General features: G+C 62.3%; 1 protein-coding gene across 4 annotated transcripts; it reads right to left on the reverse strand.

Moving 5' to 3' along the window:
- Window positions 1-302: 302 nt before the first annotated feature.
- On the reverse strand, window positions 303-14,742 carry ARHGAP45 (Rho GTPase activating protein 45). 4 transcript variants are annotated; one of them, XM_074351345.1, is made up of 23 exons: window positions 14,283-14,742; window positions 11,958-12,288; window positions 8,766-8,909; window positions 8,482-8,566; window positions 8,326-8,398; window positions 8,078-8,144; window positions 7,813-7,950; window positions 7,633-7,697; window positions 7,321-7,431; window positions 7,165-7,245; window positions 5,330-5,518; window positions 4,959-5,096; window positions 4,669-4,859; window positions 4,439-4,563; window positions 4,275-4,358; window positions 4,000-4,104; window positions 3,718-3,890; window positions 3,298-3,486; window positions 3,064-3,201; window positions 2,584-2,810; window positions 2,294-2,501; window positions 1,490-1,598; window positions 303-1,134 (listed from the first exon to the last, which is right to left on the reverse strand). In XM_074351345.1, the coding sequence occupies exons 1-23, from the start codon at window positions 14,418-14,420 to the stop codon at window positions 782-784; spliced, it is 3,462 nt and encodes a 1,153-aa protein (XP_074207446.1). In that variant the 5' UTR covers window positions 14,421-14,742; the 3' UTR covers window positions 303-781. The 4 variants fall into 4 exon arrangements, with proteins under 4 accessions (XP_074207446.1, XP_074207447.1, XP_074207449.1 ...); XM_074351346.1 differs by lacking the exon at window positions 14,283-14,742 and adding an exon at window positions 13,186-13,884; XM_074351348.1 differs by lacking the exon at window positions 14,283-14,742 and adding an exon at window positions 12,970-13,086.
- Window positions 14,743-14,873: the final 131 nt, after the last annotated feature.

Consider the following 14,873-nt stretch of genomic DNA (forward strand, 5'->3'; position numbering starts at 1 on the left):
TGAGCGGACTGTGGGGTCTCTCAGCTGGGTGAGGGGTCGGGAGCAGGCACTGGGAGGGTCCTCGCTGTGCTGGCCTGGACGGTGGCTGCGGCCTTCCCCAGGCTCTTCCGTCCAAAGGGATTTCAGCTGCAGCTCCTCGCATGCACTGGCCACAATCGCGGCTGGGGCCGCGTGGCCGCCTGGGCTCACGCACCTCGCGGGGCGGGGATTTCCCTTCACCTCAACCCCAGCGGGGAACGCCAGGGGTGCTAAGGGCCCTCTGTGTCCTGGTCCCTAGGGTGCTGCCGCCAGAGGAGACGGAATCAGGTTAAAGACTTTATTGTAAGCAAAGTAAACGTTGACGTCAAAGCACATCGTGTTCCCAAAGCCCAGGTGTCCAACCCGGTTTTCTGTGTGTCATCTCAACATGTTCCTGAACTCCAGGTGTCTACGTGGTTTTCCATAAAAGCCAGGACGTCCGGGGCCCACTGAGGCCTGCTGTCTGCAGAAGTTTCCAGTCCTCCTCCCGGCTACTGCGGGCCTCCACAGCCCAGGGCAGGCAGAGGCTGCTCAGGGGGTCCCTCTACCACAGCCCCTGGGCAACTCCTGAAAGCAAATCCTCTCCCTTGGGGAGCCAGGCCTGCTGGGCGTGCAGAGGGCTGCAGGGCAGAAGCTTCTGGGAAAGCTATCCAGTGTTGCCCTCACCACTGTGGGCCAGAAGAAGAGGCCTCTGGTGAGGCGATGGCTTGGCTGAGCCCAGGGCTATGTGCGGGACAGGAGCGGGACGGGCCCAGCACCCCAGCTAGACAAACTCCGGCTGCCTCTCCGGGCCGGTGCCTGTCGCGACCCGCCCGCCGCGGAGCCTCATGGCCGGCAGCCGGGCCGCAGCCGCGTTGTTGCACTGGTTGGTGTTGTACTCAGAGAGCCGCTGGGCCGGGTCCTCCCCAAGGCCCTTCCAGGGTGTGTCTCCGTCCTCCCCGGGGTCCAGCTGCTCCTCACTGCCACTGCGGCTGCCCTGGCCGCCCTCGGCGCCGGCCTGGCTCCCCTGCTTCTCCAGGAAGTTCAGCTGGTGCTGCACGAGGATGGCCGCCGGGGACTGCAGGTCCACGGCCTCCTCCAGCTCTGAGTCAGAGTCGTTGGAGGTGATGTGGGATTCTGGGAGGTCCGGGGCAGAGAGAGAGAGACCGTGGTCCTGTGAGCAGGAGGGCGACTGGGCCTCCACCTCCCATGATGCTGAGGCAGCCCCTCAGCAGGCCACTTCCCGCTCGGAACCCCAGGGGAAGCAGGGGTGCACAAAGTCTCAAACTTTGGGGTAATTCTCGTCTTAGATGCCCATTTCTCAGCGTCAGCAAAACACCTGAAAGGGTATCTCTGCGAGAGTTTGTAACAAGGTAAGACAGTGAACAAACAGGTGACCCACGTGGTCTCTGGGAAGCAAATCAGAGTGCAGCTTCCAGGCCCAGTGCCTCACCCGCCACCTGCCCAGCACCCCTAGGGCTGCCCCACTCACCGAGGGCCCCGTCCTCAGCCTCCTCCTCCAGGGGGAAGGCCACGCCCCCACTCGTCTCCAGGTAGGGCACCTGGACCACCACCTCGGCCCGCTGGTTGGACATCCCATCCTGCAGGGGTGGGACGGAGGTCAGGGAGGTACCACGGTACCATTCCAAGTCCCATTTTATGTCTTGTAAATTAACAACACCCACAGCAGCTGAACACATGAGGACCCCTATTCTCATGTCGTGAGCAGGCTGAGCTTGTGCAAAGAGGGCAGAAGGCTCATGCCAGAAAGGCTGAATCCCCACATGGACACCGGCACAGGAGCCTCCCCTCAACACCAAGATGCCAGGAGAAGGATTAAAGACGCCCGGGGACTCTGAGCACAGGAGCAAGGTGCTGCTCCAACACTACTTGGACTAGCAGAAACAAGAGCTGGTGGCAGGAAGTGAGGCCCAGCGGCGGGGGACCCTGCTGAGTGCTCAAAAGCCAGAGCACAGGGACGAGCTGCTGGTGCCAAGAGGTGGGGAATGGGAGGGGCTGGGGCAGCTGGTCCCATGCAGGCTTGACAGGAGCTCAGGCAAGGGCAGAGGGAAGGCTGGAGGACCTTTGCACCATCTGGAGCTGAGCCCACAGAGTTGAACCCACACTTGTCCAGTTCTTTGCTTAAAAGATACCTTGGAGGCCACCCCGACAGCCCTATCCTAGCCAGACGTCTGCCTGACGTTCTCCCCATCCTGGTACCCCGCAAGCCAGACTCCAGGCCCCCAGCCACATTCATGGAGCCCTGTGCCCCTCGCTTAGAGCAGACAGCCCTCACCTGGCCCCCGGGCGCCTCCTCAGGCTCCTCGAAGACCAGGCTGTAGTGGGTGATGAGGGTCTCCACGATGCAGGCCTGGTGGGGGTAGTCGACCAGGGAGGAGAGGGACACAGTGGCCTCCGTGGGCCGGGGCCGCAGCAGCGTGGGCCCAAACACGATTCCCAGGTTCCCCGAGGTCATCTTGTTGTCCTGCTCCACCTCCACGATCCTGGGGGGTGGAAGGCATAGGAGTAGGTGTGAGCGGCTCCTGGGACCCTGCCACCCTCGACTCCTGCCTGGGCAGCCCTCACCTGCGCAGGTGCCGCATCAGGTACCGCAGTGTTGCCCGGTTCTCCGCTGGCAGGTCCCGCAGGAGTTCCCGCAGCCGGCCAGCCATGGCCACGGCTGCAGCCTCCCTCTCAGTGGCATCCAGTTGTCCTCGGGACACTGCCTTGGCCTCGGCTTCTGCCTTCAGGCTGTCCTTGGCCAACCCCACAAGCTCATGGTAGAGGCGGAAGGAGATGAGCGGCTCGGGCAGCTGCGGAGCGATGGGTCAGGTATGGGGAGTCAGTGGGCCTGGCCTGCCTTGGCCACGCCCCTGACCTAGAAGGCCCCCCCCCCCCCCCCCCCCCCGGCCAGGTGCTGGTTCCACCCACCCTATACTGACTATGCCTCTGAGGTACCACTGCCCCAGGCCAGGCACTGGCCACGCCCATCGCGCTCAGGCCACGCCTCCCGTCAAGCTAAGGTCCCGCCCAGGATCTGCTCTGCCCTGTCCCCATCTGTCTCACCTGACGCAAGTAGAGTTTGAGGACGTTGCTGATGTCGTGTGGCGAAGCCTGCGACAGTTCCACCAGCTCCTTGCCGTTTTCGAAGGCCTGGCACAGCTTCTCCACACGTGTCTTCACCCCATTGACCCGGTAGATGCCCTGTGGAAGCCCGCAGTCAACCTCAGCCCACGCCCAGCTCCCCTCCCTGTACAGCCCCTAGGACGGAACCCCCAGCGCTGTGGCCCCGGTGGTCACCTTCGTGCGCAGTGCCCGCTGCTCAATCTCGAAGACGCACTTCTTGACGATGAAGGGCACGCTGTCGGGGGCGCTGCGGGCAGCCTGGCTGAAGTCCTGGCCGAAGAGCTGCAGGCGGCCTTGCAGCTTCTTGTGGCCGCACTGGATGGCCAGGGTCTCCAGGCACTTCTTGTGGCAGGCCAGGCAACACTGGGGGAGAGCCGAGCACGGAGTGAGCAGGCCTTCCCCACCCCAGCGCAGCGCAGACTCCCCTGACGCCCGGCCGCTAGCCCCTGCGCTGACTGTGCCTGTGTCTGGGGCGCCCTCCTGACAGGAGCCACCACCCGCTTCTAGCTTCACTTCCCGCCAGCGCTCTGCATGCAAAGTGCTGGCGCCCGGCTGCTGCCCCTGCGCCCAGCCTTCCCCGGGCCGGCCACTCACCTCCTCGCACTCGGCCCCCTGGAAATAGACATAGCTGTTGCACTCCCGGCACTTGGCCGGTGTGCGGAGCTTCCGGAGCCGGTGGGTACGGGCTGCCTTAGACAGCCCCACATGACGGAAGGGCCCGCTGGGCATGGCCACTGGCAGCTCCGGGGCCATGCCGTTGAGGTCAGCTGGTGGGGAGGGGGCGGGTGGTCAGTGTCACCAAGGTCAGTCAGGGCCAGGCCCACAGATGGGGGTCCAAATACCCCCCCACCTCTCCCAGCCCAGGGGCCCCCTCACCCTGCTCAAAGGCTGACGTCCCTGCACTGCCTTCCTGGTCTGCCAGTTCCTCGCTGGACGACATGGTGCCACTGGACGACATCCGCTCGAACTTCTTAAAGTCCCCTGAGGAGGAAACAGGGCATTAGACACCCTGAGCCAGGAGGCTCCAGGCAGGACACTCCCCAGAAGGCCCTCAGCTGGCACTCCCCATCACTCCAGCTGCACGGTGGGCCCACTGAAGTCTGGGAGGGGCAGCAGCTTTCCACGCCCCGCCAGCCAGGGAGGCCCCTCACCTGAGCCAGGGCTGGGGTCCAGACTGGCATCGGAGTCTGAGATGGAGATCGGCCAGGATTTGTGCACCTGGTGTCCGCGCCCACCTGCGTGTGGAAGGAGGCATCCCTAGTGAAGGGCTGAGGTGGGCTGCAGGGAGGCATATCCAAGCGCACCAGACACTTACCCCTGCGCTCCTTGACAAGAGTCCCATCGCTGGGCCCACCTTCCTCCAGGGGGCTGCCCGCGGCCTCCGTCCCCGTGGCATCGCCCACATTGAAGCTGCCCTTCCGGGCGCGCATGACCGGGGACCTGGTGGGGCCAACAGCCAAAAGGGGGGGCCACGACGGGGGTCAAAGAGGCTCGCCGCACCCACCGTGATCGCAGGGCTTCCCCGAGCATGCGCAGACGGCGTACCAGGCGTTGGCGGAGACGTGGGGCTCAAAATCATAGTGCACATCGGGCTCCTCGCCGCGCTGCAGCTGGCGCACGTGGGAAGCATACTGCTGGCCCGGGTCGTACAGCTTGCTGCTCTCGCACAGCATCTGGAAGAGCACAGGCAGCGGGGCCGTCTGCATGTGCATCATCTGGTAGTAGGAGATGGTGGCCTGCGGGCAGGGCAGGGCGCAGACAGCGTGAGTCAGGAGGCGGGCCCCGCAGCTGCCCCGCCCACCCCACTGCGGTGAGCGCGGGGGCACCGCACGCACAGACTTGATGGTCTGGTCGCTCTGCCGGATGACCTCCTGGATCTGCCGGAGTGCGGTCACCTTGGTGTCCTCCAGCTCCTGCTTCTGTGTCTTAGCATCCGCCACACATGTGCGGTATGTGGCCATGGCTTCCTCCGCCTGGGGTGGGGACAAGGGCATACCCAGAGAGACCTCAGCCCGAGGTTCTGCCCTCAAGGCATCGTCAGACCCCACACGGAAATCAGCCAGGCAGAGAAGGAGGGGAAGGCAGGCGTTCCTGGCAGGAGATGCAGCCTGGACAGAAGCAGGCAGTTCTGCACCAGGGTCAGGGCCTGCCGCCACAGGCATGGCCTCCTCGGCCCCTCTCCAGCCTGCACCTCACCAGCCCGCACCTTGTTCTTGGCCTCCTCCTCCAGGCGCCGCCGCTTGTCCAGAGTCTTGGAGGCCACGCCCCCTGCCCCAGGCCCGGTGCCTGCCTGCTCTTCCTCCGCCTTGGCCACCAGGAAGCGGGCCTTGTCGTGGTCCTCGCAGCGCTGAACGTAGCCCTGCTTGGCCTTACGCAGGTTGGACTCCGCCTCTTGCTGCAGGCGTGGGAGTGAGCAGACAGCGCCCCCATCAGCCAGACACCGAGTTAGGGACCTCCACCACCCACATCTCTTGTCCCAAGATCCTACAGCCAGTTGAGCAAACAGAGGTCCCCGCCCAAGAACTGATGGTGGAAGAATAGGAAGTGGCATCTCCAAGGCCCCAGAAGGAGCCAGCATCCGGGGTGCCCATTTCACAGCTGGGGAGGCTGAACACACCTAAGCTCTGAAGAAGGCATGGATGGCATCGTCTTCTTACACCTACACCCACCCCTGCTACCAGCCACTTGTGCTTGTCTCTCTCACTTCCCTTCTTACAGATGAAAACAGTGAGGCCACCCAGACAGGAAGTCAGGCACCCTCAGGGTTGGCAGGAAGAGCACTTAGTCAAAACCGAGTGCGCCTTCTGGGGGCCACAGCTTGCAGCCTACACCATCAGAGGTTTAAGCATAAAGAAGAGAACTCATACAAGTACTAGAAGAAACCACAGAAGAATTTTTAAAAATAAACACAGTGTGGGGAAGGCCTTTCCATGCATGACACAGAACCCAGAAGCCATAAATGAAAAGACTACTACTAACAGTCGTGGGTTTCAACTGGCAAAACCGGCCACAGGTTAAATCAAAAGTCAAAACGCTAAATTGGGGGTAGGGGAGTCTGTAACACCTATCATCAAGGGCTGGGGTCTCTAATATGTAAAGAGTTCTGGCAAATCAATAAGAAACAGAGTACCATCCAATCCAAGGTGAGCAACTTAGAGCTCACGGAAAAGGAGAAGAAAGGCTGCGGCTCAGAAGGGCAGCTCATACACTCACCCCATGATTCAGCCACTACCTTTTGGACACTGATCAGAGATAAATGCTAGGTCACCTGTCTGAGACAAGGGCACAAGCACGTCACAGCAGTGGTGTTTGAAACAGCAACAGCTCAACAACAACTGAAGTGCTCACGAATAGGAATTTAGTGGAATAAGCCACACAGTGCTGCAGCTGAACACCTGTAGCAGAGAAGGGACAAGGAGCTTCATAGGGACTGAAACGGGGCAAGTCCCTGGATGTGGAGGTGAGGGTGAAAGGCCGGAGGCAGACCGGGGCCTCGGCAAGCTGTCAGCCAGTGTACAGAAGACGGGGAGGCACACTTGCCAGATGTGCTGGGGAGGCCACAGGACGCCACTAGCTGCAGCTGGCGCCGTGTGGACACTGCACCACAGACCCTGTTAACAGACCTAAAAAGAAACCCAAAAGATACCAGTGCCTTTGGAACAGCCCAAAGGAGAGGTGAGAAAAGAATAACATGCAGGAACCTGGAGTATCCACCAGACCTGAGAGAGCCTCAGTTTCCCTCCAACCCAGGCCTGTTCCTGGTGGCCTCAGGGGACACCGTTTCTCCCCATGACTGAACGGGGACAGTGATAGGGGCCAAGTCACTCCTGACATAGCTGGGGCTGATGGGGCTGGAACACCTTGTAGTCAGGACCCGCTCCAGCCTGTGACACCGCAGCCAGCCCCACATGGGCACAGAAGGCCATGGTCCCGGGTATCCACGAAACTCTGGAAAGGATCCCCTCCAGTCTCTGCTAGGGGGCCTGAGCATGCGCAGGCCAGCCCGTCCTGCCCCATCCCACCCCCACAGCCCCGCGGTACCAGCTTCCTCTGGGCGCGGTGCCAAGCCTCCTTGATCTCCTTTCTGCGCTTCTCGTGCTCGAGCCGCCTCAGGTTCAGAGGCTGGGGGGGAAGACGGGCATGAGTGGGGCCTGCAGCGCCCTCCTTCCCACCCACCCTACCCTGGGTGCAGCCCACCTGCATGAAGGTCTGGGTCTGCAGCGTGCCCGCTGCCTGCACCATGCCGTGGCCAAACTCCAGGTCCTGCTCCAGTGCCAGCGAGTAGATGGACAGGAGGGGCATGTGGGGCTGCGGGGGGCGGGGGGCGGGGGGCGGCAGTCACAGGGGTGGGACAGGAGGGGGCCCCAGCACCCCACGCCCTCGTGGAAGCCCTGCCATCTCAGCTACTGTAGTGTAGACAGGAAGCCCCTTTCCTTCAGCCCTTCTCGGAGGGGCCTAGACTCACACCCAGGCCTGAGGGACCCTGCCCAGTACCCCAGGGGCCCCCACCTCCTGCATGACGTTCTGTCTGCAGTTGTGCACGATCTTCTGCAGGCCTTTGGCAAAGTCCATCTCTGCAGGCAGGGAGAGGTGTGAGTGCAGGGGGGATGGGAGGGGCGGGGAGGGGCGGGGCGGGGCGGGGCAGGGCCCCCCAGCCAGACCCCCGCCCTAACCCTGTCCGGCTCGCACCCAGGGCCATCCGCTTCTCCAGGTAGCCAATGAGGTCCTTCATGTATTTGGCCATGTTCTTGGCGTACTGCAGCGCTGCATCCACGCCGCCCTCACAGCGCTGCAGCAGCATGTCCACCTCCTCCGGGGCCAGGCAGCCTGTGGGGGGTCTGCTCAGCCCGGGCTCCCCCTCAGCCCACCTTTCCTTCCAGCCTTTGCCCGAGTCCTCCGCCGCTCGGCCCACCACTTGAGCACGTGCCACCCGCTCTGTGGTTCCGAGACTCACCCACATCACAGTCGTCGGTGCTGGGTGGGGCGCCCTCACTCCCCTGTCCATACAGATTCTCCACGGACTGCACAGGGGGAAAACAGGTGAGTCCAGCCAGGGCTGGGGCCTGTTTGATTCCCACCCTGCAGGAGACAGTCACCACAACCCTGGACAGAGCAGGGGACCACAGTCCACAGAGGGAGCTGGGGTGACTCACCCACCCTGCCAGCCTGACCCCATGCAGCCTCCAGGCTACCCCGACTCACCTGGCCCAGGTCCCCAAGGGGCACTGACAGGAGGATGCTACTGTCCACTTCACCCATGAGGAACTCAGACACACTGCAGGGCAGGGGGGTGCAGATGTCAAGAGGCACACAGGTCCCCACGATTCCCCACCCCGGCGTCGCTGGCCCCATGCTCACGTGCTACTGAAGGACACGGCAATGGTCTCCAAGGCCTTCTCAAACTCCCGCTTGTCAGACTCGTTGTTGCACTCATAATGGAAGGCTGAAGTGCAGAGACGAGGAAAAGAGGGTTTGGCCTAGTCTGGGAGGTAACCACCTGTGCAACTAACTGAAGGGGTAACATTGGAGCTGTTGGGTCTATCAGACTCCTATGCATCCTTCAAAACCCACTTCAAACATCCCCTCCTTCAGGGAGCCCTCCCAGGCAGAAAGCCATTTCTGCCCCACCCTAGCCAACTGACCTTTGGTCTTGGCAATAAGGGTGCCAGCAGCTGTAAGCGTCTCCACTGTGTTCAGCAGCGGGTACTTGGACATGACCTGGTACATCACACGTAGGGCCTCACCCAGGCACTCATGGGCCAGTGGCCGGCGGGCCTCCAGGAGGTCTGCTGGGCAGAGTGGGTGTGAGCAGGGAGAGAGGGGCCCACCTCCTCCTCAGAGCCCCTGTCCCCAAGTGGGGAGACAGGCAGAGATGGGAGGGCAGCTGTCTGAGGCTCGGCCTGTGACCTCAGTGGGAGCAATGTTCCTCTCTGAACTGCTGGCCAGCTCAACCAAGGCATAGACGTTGGCTTATGTAGTCCTGCACAGAACATTCTTTCCTCGTCCCTCCAGAAAACAAACTCCTGCTTCCCTTCAAATTTGTAGTCCTGGTCCTTCCTCCTCCATGCAGCCCACCTGGCCCCTTCCCTGCCCCAAACCCTCAAGGCTCTGTCCAGCTCTCTCCCAGCCCTGCATGCCTGGACACTGGGGCTTAAACACCTCGTTATCTCACTCTCCCCAGACAGCCACCCCATGGTGCAGACACTGTCATCACCCCCATTTGGCAAATGAGGAAAGAGGCACAGAATGGAGAAGTCAGTTCTCAAGGATCAAACAGCTTTCAAATCTACACTAGCTCTGAAGGCATGAGAATGCCAGCCAGATAGATCCTGCCTGACTTTATCTCAAGGGCAATGGGGAGCCACAGAAGGTGTTAGAGCAAAGGAGGGTTGAGGTCATATCTGCATCTTGGAAAGTAGCTTTAAATGCCCTCCTCAAATGTTCTTAATTGAAAAAAAGCAGTGTGCACAAGCAGAACAGTGTGTGCAAAACACGCACCATCTAGTGGAAACCAAGCCACAGGAATGCGTGGATAGGGAAGGAATGACCAGACTCTGAGACCCAGGAGGAGCCTGGCCACCAGTTGGGAGGATAACTTTCACACCTGTGGACCCTAACTCTGTGCCTGGTAGGTGATGCTCAAAACCAAACCAAAACCAAAAGAGTGGAACCTAAAAAGAGGTGCCTGATCCCTTTGCAGCACTGAGGCCCCTGGCTGAATGCCACCCACAGGGAGACCCCCTCCACGGAATGCCTGCTCCAGATACAGCCCGGTGCCTCAGACCTGGGTGCAATTTGCTGCCTGAATCCAAGGCCAACTCAAGGAGGCGGGAAGGAGCGTCAGAAAACCAGGGAAGCCAGGAGAGGAAAGGCCAGGACACGCCCCTTCCCAGGACACTCCTTCCAAGCACCGGCCCCTCTTGCCTGGGCCTCAGCCACTCCTGTCGCGCAGCATCCCAACCTGGGAAGCCAACGGCAGGTGGGATTCTGGCTAAGCTCAGATATGCCCAGCTTGGCACGGCCAAGGCAAGTGCCTGGCAGCCCTGTGTCCCCCCATGGACTGGTGGTAAATGCCCCAAGCTCCACGTGCTCGCAGCCAGACCCCTGCACCCCGCACAGTCCCCTCACCTCGGGGCCCCGTCTGGCAGCAGACGGGGCCCTGGTGCAGAGCCAGGTGCACCGTCCCGCAGATACACATGGCTCGACCGTGAGCGCGCGGGGACCTCCGTGAACGCGCAGGACGGACTAGACGACCTACAGGTCCAGGGTCTTTGGTGCTCGGTCCTCCGCAGCCAAACCGGCTCTGGCCGGTCCGAAGACCCCGCCCCCGCCGGGAAAGGCTCCGCCCCGGCGTCCCACTAGCCCTGGCTGGGGTTTTCAGCTCCCAGGACTGGGGAGCAGGAGTCCGAGACTCAAGGAGCCTTAATTCGATTCAGGGTGGGGCGGGCCAAGGGTAGGCAGGGAAACAGGCCGGCCGAGGCTCAGGACGTCAGGAGGCGCGGGGACACCCCGCCCCGCCCACGTGGATCCTGGCGCACTCCCCCCACCTCTGCCGCCGCTTCCTCCGCTGACAGCACAGGGGTCACCAAGTCGCTGTATGGGTCTCACTAACCCCACAATAGGCACTATATGCAGAGGGCATCTGGTTACAGTCAGCAACCCTGCCTGGCGTATCATCACCCTATTTCACATTGAAGACCTACCTGAGGCTTAGAGAGGGGACCGCTGGTCTAGAGCCTCAGCCCAGCAGGGGCAGCACTGGAACTCGAACCCACATCCTCTCAGCCCCTCAGCCCAGGGCTGCCCCTAGATGCAAAGCAGGGTACCTGGCCCTGGCCCAGCCTCCTGCAGGATGCCCAAGAGCTCAACTCCACCCAGGCCTGGCCTCCAAGGAACCTCCAGGATAGGAAAGGAACCGAGATTAGAGTTTCCCCGGGAAACAACTATGGCGCCCACCTCCTTCCAGCCCAGGGGCTGCCACTCCCCACCCAGCAGGCGTAGCACCAGTAGAGCACCCCACTAACGCCTGCAGAGCTGAGGTCTCTCTCCAGGCTGAGGTCTAATTTCGGCTCCGGCCCCTCCTTGGCTGGGTGAGCTAGAAGTCAGGGGCCCACTCTGGGCCTTAGTTTCCTCATCTGTAAAATGGGCACCTGGAGGAGCAAGTCAAAGTGTTTACCATGGCCCTGGCACTGCGGTTTCCGGGAGGAGAGATCACAGTGCCCTCTCTGGCTGCCAGGGACAAACAGGAAGCAGATGAAAATAACTCGGCAGGAAGCTGGGCTGTCAGCGGACGCGTGCAAGGAAAAAACGGAACTGCCATCCCACAGGCCACTCACTCCCACAGTTTACGTGCCAGCCCTGCCCCTTGTCCCTCTTGAATCTCTCTCCATTGAGACTTAAGCCCACCTCCAGTCCGTTTCAGTCCAACACACAGATCTCACCTCGTTCCACCTCTGCTCTAACACCTTCTATGTCTCCTCACCGCCCTCAGGTTAATGTCCAGGGTCCTTCTGCTTGCCAGTCTCAATGCCTTCAGCCTCACACAATTCATACACCCCAACCTTGTTCCCACAAATTCATATCTGTTTCATGTTTCTGAGTCTGTGTATATGACATTCACTCTGCCTCAATGCCATTCCTTCCTAGTTGCCACCAAACTCCTATATATCCCTCAGAACCCTTCTGCAATGGGTTTTTCCAAGAAGCCCTCCCTACAACCTCCTTCTAGCCTCCCCAAGTCCCTCCCTCTATCCTGTCTTGACCCCACAGGGTTTGGGGCATCTGTGTCTGGCCCTGCCTTCCACCCAGGCCTCGGTGTCCTGGCCGGTTCTCACCATCATGCAGAACACACTCCTTCAGCTTCTCGAGGCCCTCGGCAAAGCGGGCCACGTCAGCCAGCAGGTGGGAGATGTCCTCCACGGAGTCGGGACCAGGCCCCTGGATGGGTACCTCAGCCGGGCTGGCTGCTGCCAGTGGGCTGCGGTGGCTGCGGCCTAGCGTCCAGGTGCTGGCTCCAGACAGCGGGAAGCCAGCAGCACTGGCGTGGCGGCTCAGGCTGGTGGGCCTCTTGAGTGTGCCAGTGGCCTTGGCATTTGAGGCCACAGTTGGTGGTTCCAGGCTGGGTCCGAGGGACACTGCGTCAGCCCCATCTCTCCTGGGCAGCTCCTGGTCGGGGAGGAGAGGGGAGGGGGCGCTGGTAGAGTAGGTTTGCCACCTAGCCCTGCCTTAGCTTCCCCAGAAGTGAAGTGGGGCTCGGGAAGGTCTTCAGCCTGACCCTGCAGGGGTCAAAGGCCACAGGTTAGTGGGCTGAGATTTGGGGTCGTGCCCCTCCCACACCTGTTACCCAACATCCTCTTCCCCAGAGCTTTCACAAACAACGGTCTGCCCAAACCACAGCCAGGGGCGGGGCCTGCAAGGGTGCGGGGGAGGGGCACCTCACTTCCTGGGGGGTAGGGAGGGCCAGGAGAGGGTCCTCAACCTCTGGCTCCTCTCAGGCTAGGCCACTGCAGGCAACCCTACTCGCTGGTAAAGACACCGCCTCGATTCCCGAGGCCCCTGAGTCCCGTGGACTCCCCCCAGGCCTTGCAGATGCCCCCAGCCTGTGGAGACACCCCCAGGCCTTACACCCAGAGATCTTCTTCTTCACTCTGCTCCCACTAAACCATCCACCTAGTGGTCCTCACATCTCACAGTGCCTGGAGGCCCCAGATTCCCTGAGCCCCCACCATACAGAGTCTCAGACCCAGGGCGCCCACACCCTGGCACCCGCCCCACCCACTCCCTGGACCCCACAGCTGGCCCTGGAAGGGATCGGAGGGTGCAGCGGCCATCCCGAAGGGCTCTGACCATGAGCTGAACGCTGGGGGCCCAGCCTGTCCTGCGTGGCCCCTGAAGTCTGGCCCGGCAGGGGCTGTAGCTGGTTTGAGCCCTCCGCCGCTGCCCCAGCATGGCCCTGCCCAGCCCCTGCCCGGCCAGGCCCCGAGCACAGGGTACCCCTCTGTCTCCCTGCTGCCCGGGTGTGGCTCCAAAGTCCCCACCCGCTCCGAGCAGAGTCTCACTCACCCCCGAAGGCTGCGGGCAGGGGCTTCCCGCCCGGTTCTTTTTCGAAATGGAAGGGGTTTTCATGAGCTCCCGCTTCTTCCTGGAGAACATGGTGGGGCCGGGCCAAGTGGCCCTAGTGGCCCGAGGTGGGCCGGGCTAGGGGGTCTCAGCGCTGCAGCTCCTGGTGTAGGTGGCCACTGGACCACATTGCCGCGAGCCACCCCCTCCCCAGCTGTCAGGCCCACGTGACAGGCCCAGCCCTCATTGGCGGTGCTTCCCCCTAACAGGAAAAGGCCTCCGGAGGCGGTGACGCAGACCCGCCCCTGACCCTCCCCAGCATCGGCCTCAGCCTGCCCCTCTGCAGAGTGGGCTCGAAGGTGGGGTCCCAGGCCCCGCCCCCTCGCTTCCGGTTTCAGGAGCTCTGCGCGTGCGCGAGCTGGACAAGGTGCCCCAGCCTGGCACTGGCGCCCCCAGGCAGGCACCGCGCAGCACTGCGGCCGACTGCAGAGACGCTGACCTGCACTTGGACAACCCAGATGCAACCAGAAGGACACAGACTTCCAGAGACAGGCTCAGACACGTGCTCAGAAGCCCCCGAGCTCCGTGGAGGAAATGGATGCCCCACACATAGACGTCTACCCTCTAGGCCCCGTCCTTTCCTGGGTGTGCCCGCCCTCCTCTGGTGACGCCCCCTGCAGACCTCAGGGCCTGGGCAGCAAGGGGCACAGCGGGTCACCTCCCCTCCACCTCACACCTGCGCTGGTCTTAGCCCACCCCCCCCCACACCTCCCCAATTCCATATTCCAGGGACACACATCGACCATGACCACTGGACAGCTAGCCAGCAGCCGGGCGGATAACACACCTGAGGCCACCCCGCCACCTCCTCCCCTCCCTGGCAGGGCCCCCAGAGCTGGGGCAATCTGCAGTGTGTCCAGCTCTCCACCTCCTTCTGTCCTCCACGCACCCCCTCCCCGCCCATGACCATCTCTTCTCTTCAACGCCCCTAATCTGAGCCATCTCCTCTCCCCACGTCTTCCTCCCTGCCCCTTCCGGAGTCTAACCCCCATCTCCAAACCCCAGCCAGTCCAACCTCCCCAGCACTGGCCCACACTGACCTCAGTGGGCAGAGGAGGATCTCCGGGGCACAGGGCGTGCAGGCCACAGCCCCTCACGCCAAATCCAGCCCTCCAGGCCCAGATCCATCCACAAACCCAGTGCAAAAGTCCCTTAAAGATCCTTTGCCCACCACTCATTTCTCTGGAGACCAGGATCAGGGGATGAGGGCTAGCTGGTGGGCTTCTGATCTGGTCAGGAGGCCCGAGGTCCGAGCCACTGCTGCTGGGCTCCTCCAGCTGCCCGAGACATTCCTGAGCCCTGACCTCATGCCCACTTTATGACCAGCGGCTCACAGTTCCCGCCCTCAGGTGCCAGAACCACGTGGGCATGTAGGGGCCCCGGGACCAGCGTCCAGGCTCTTAGGAAGGCCACCCGTGCACGTGAGACTCCCCTGTTCCCCAGCCCAGCACAGAGGCCTTTACAGCTGGGAGTCCAGTTGGCTGTAGCTGGGCCCTCCCCTGCATCCCACAAGCGGCATCTGCGTTCACAAGCCCACGCCCGCACACACGTGGGTGCCAGGCCTGGGATCCAGACAAGCGCACGCAGCTAGCTTTGGAGAAGCGCGCAGCCTGGCGCACGGACACGTGTGC

The sequence above is a fragment of the Camelus bactrianus genome, chromosome 22 (assembly GCF_048773025.1).
Source record: "Camelus bactrianus isolate YW-2024 breed Bactrian camel chromosome 22, ASM4877302v1, whole genome shotgun sequence".
In the NCBI taxonomy this organism is placed as follows: domain Eukaryota; kingdom Metazoa; phylum Chordata; class Mammalia; order Artiodactyla; family Camelidae; genus Camelus; species Camelus bactrianus.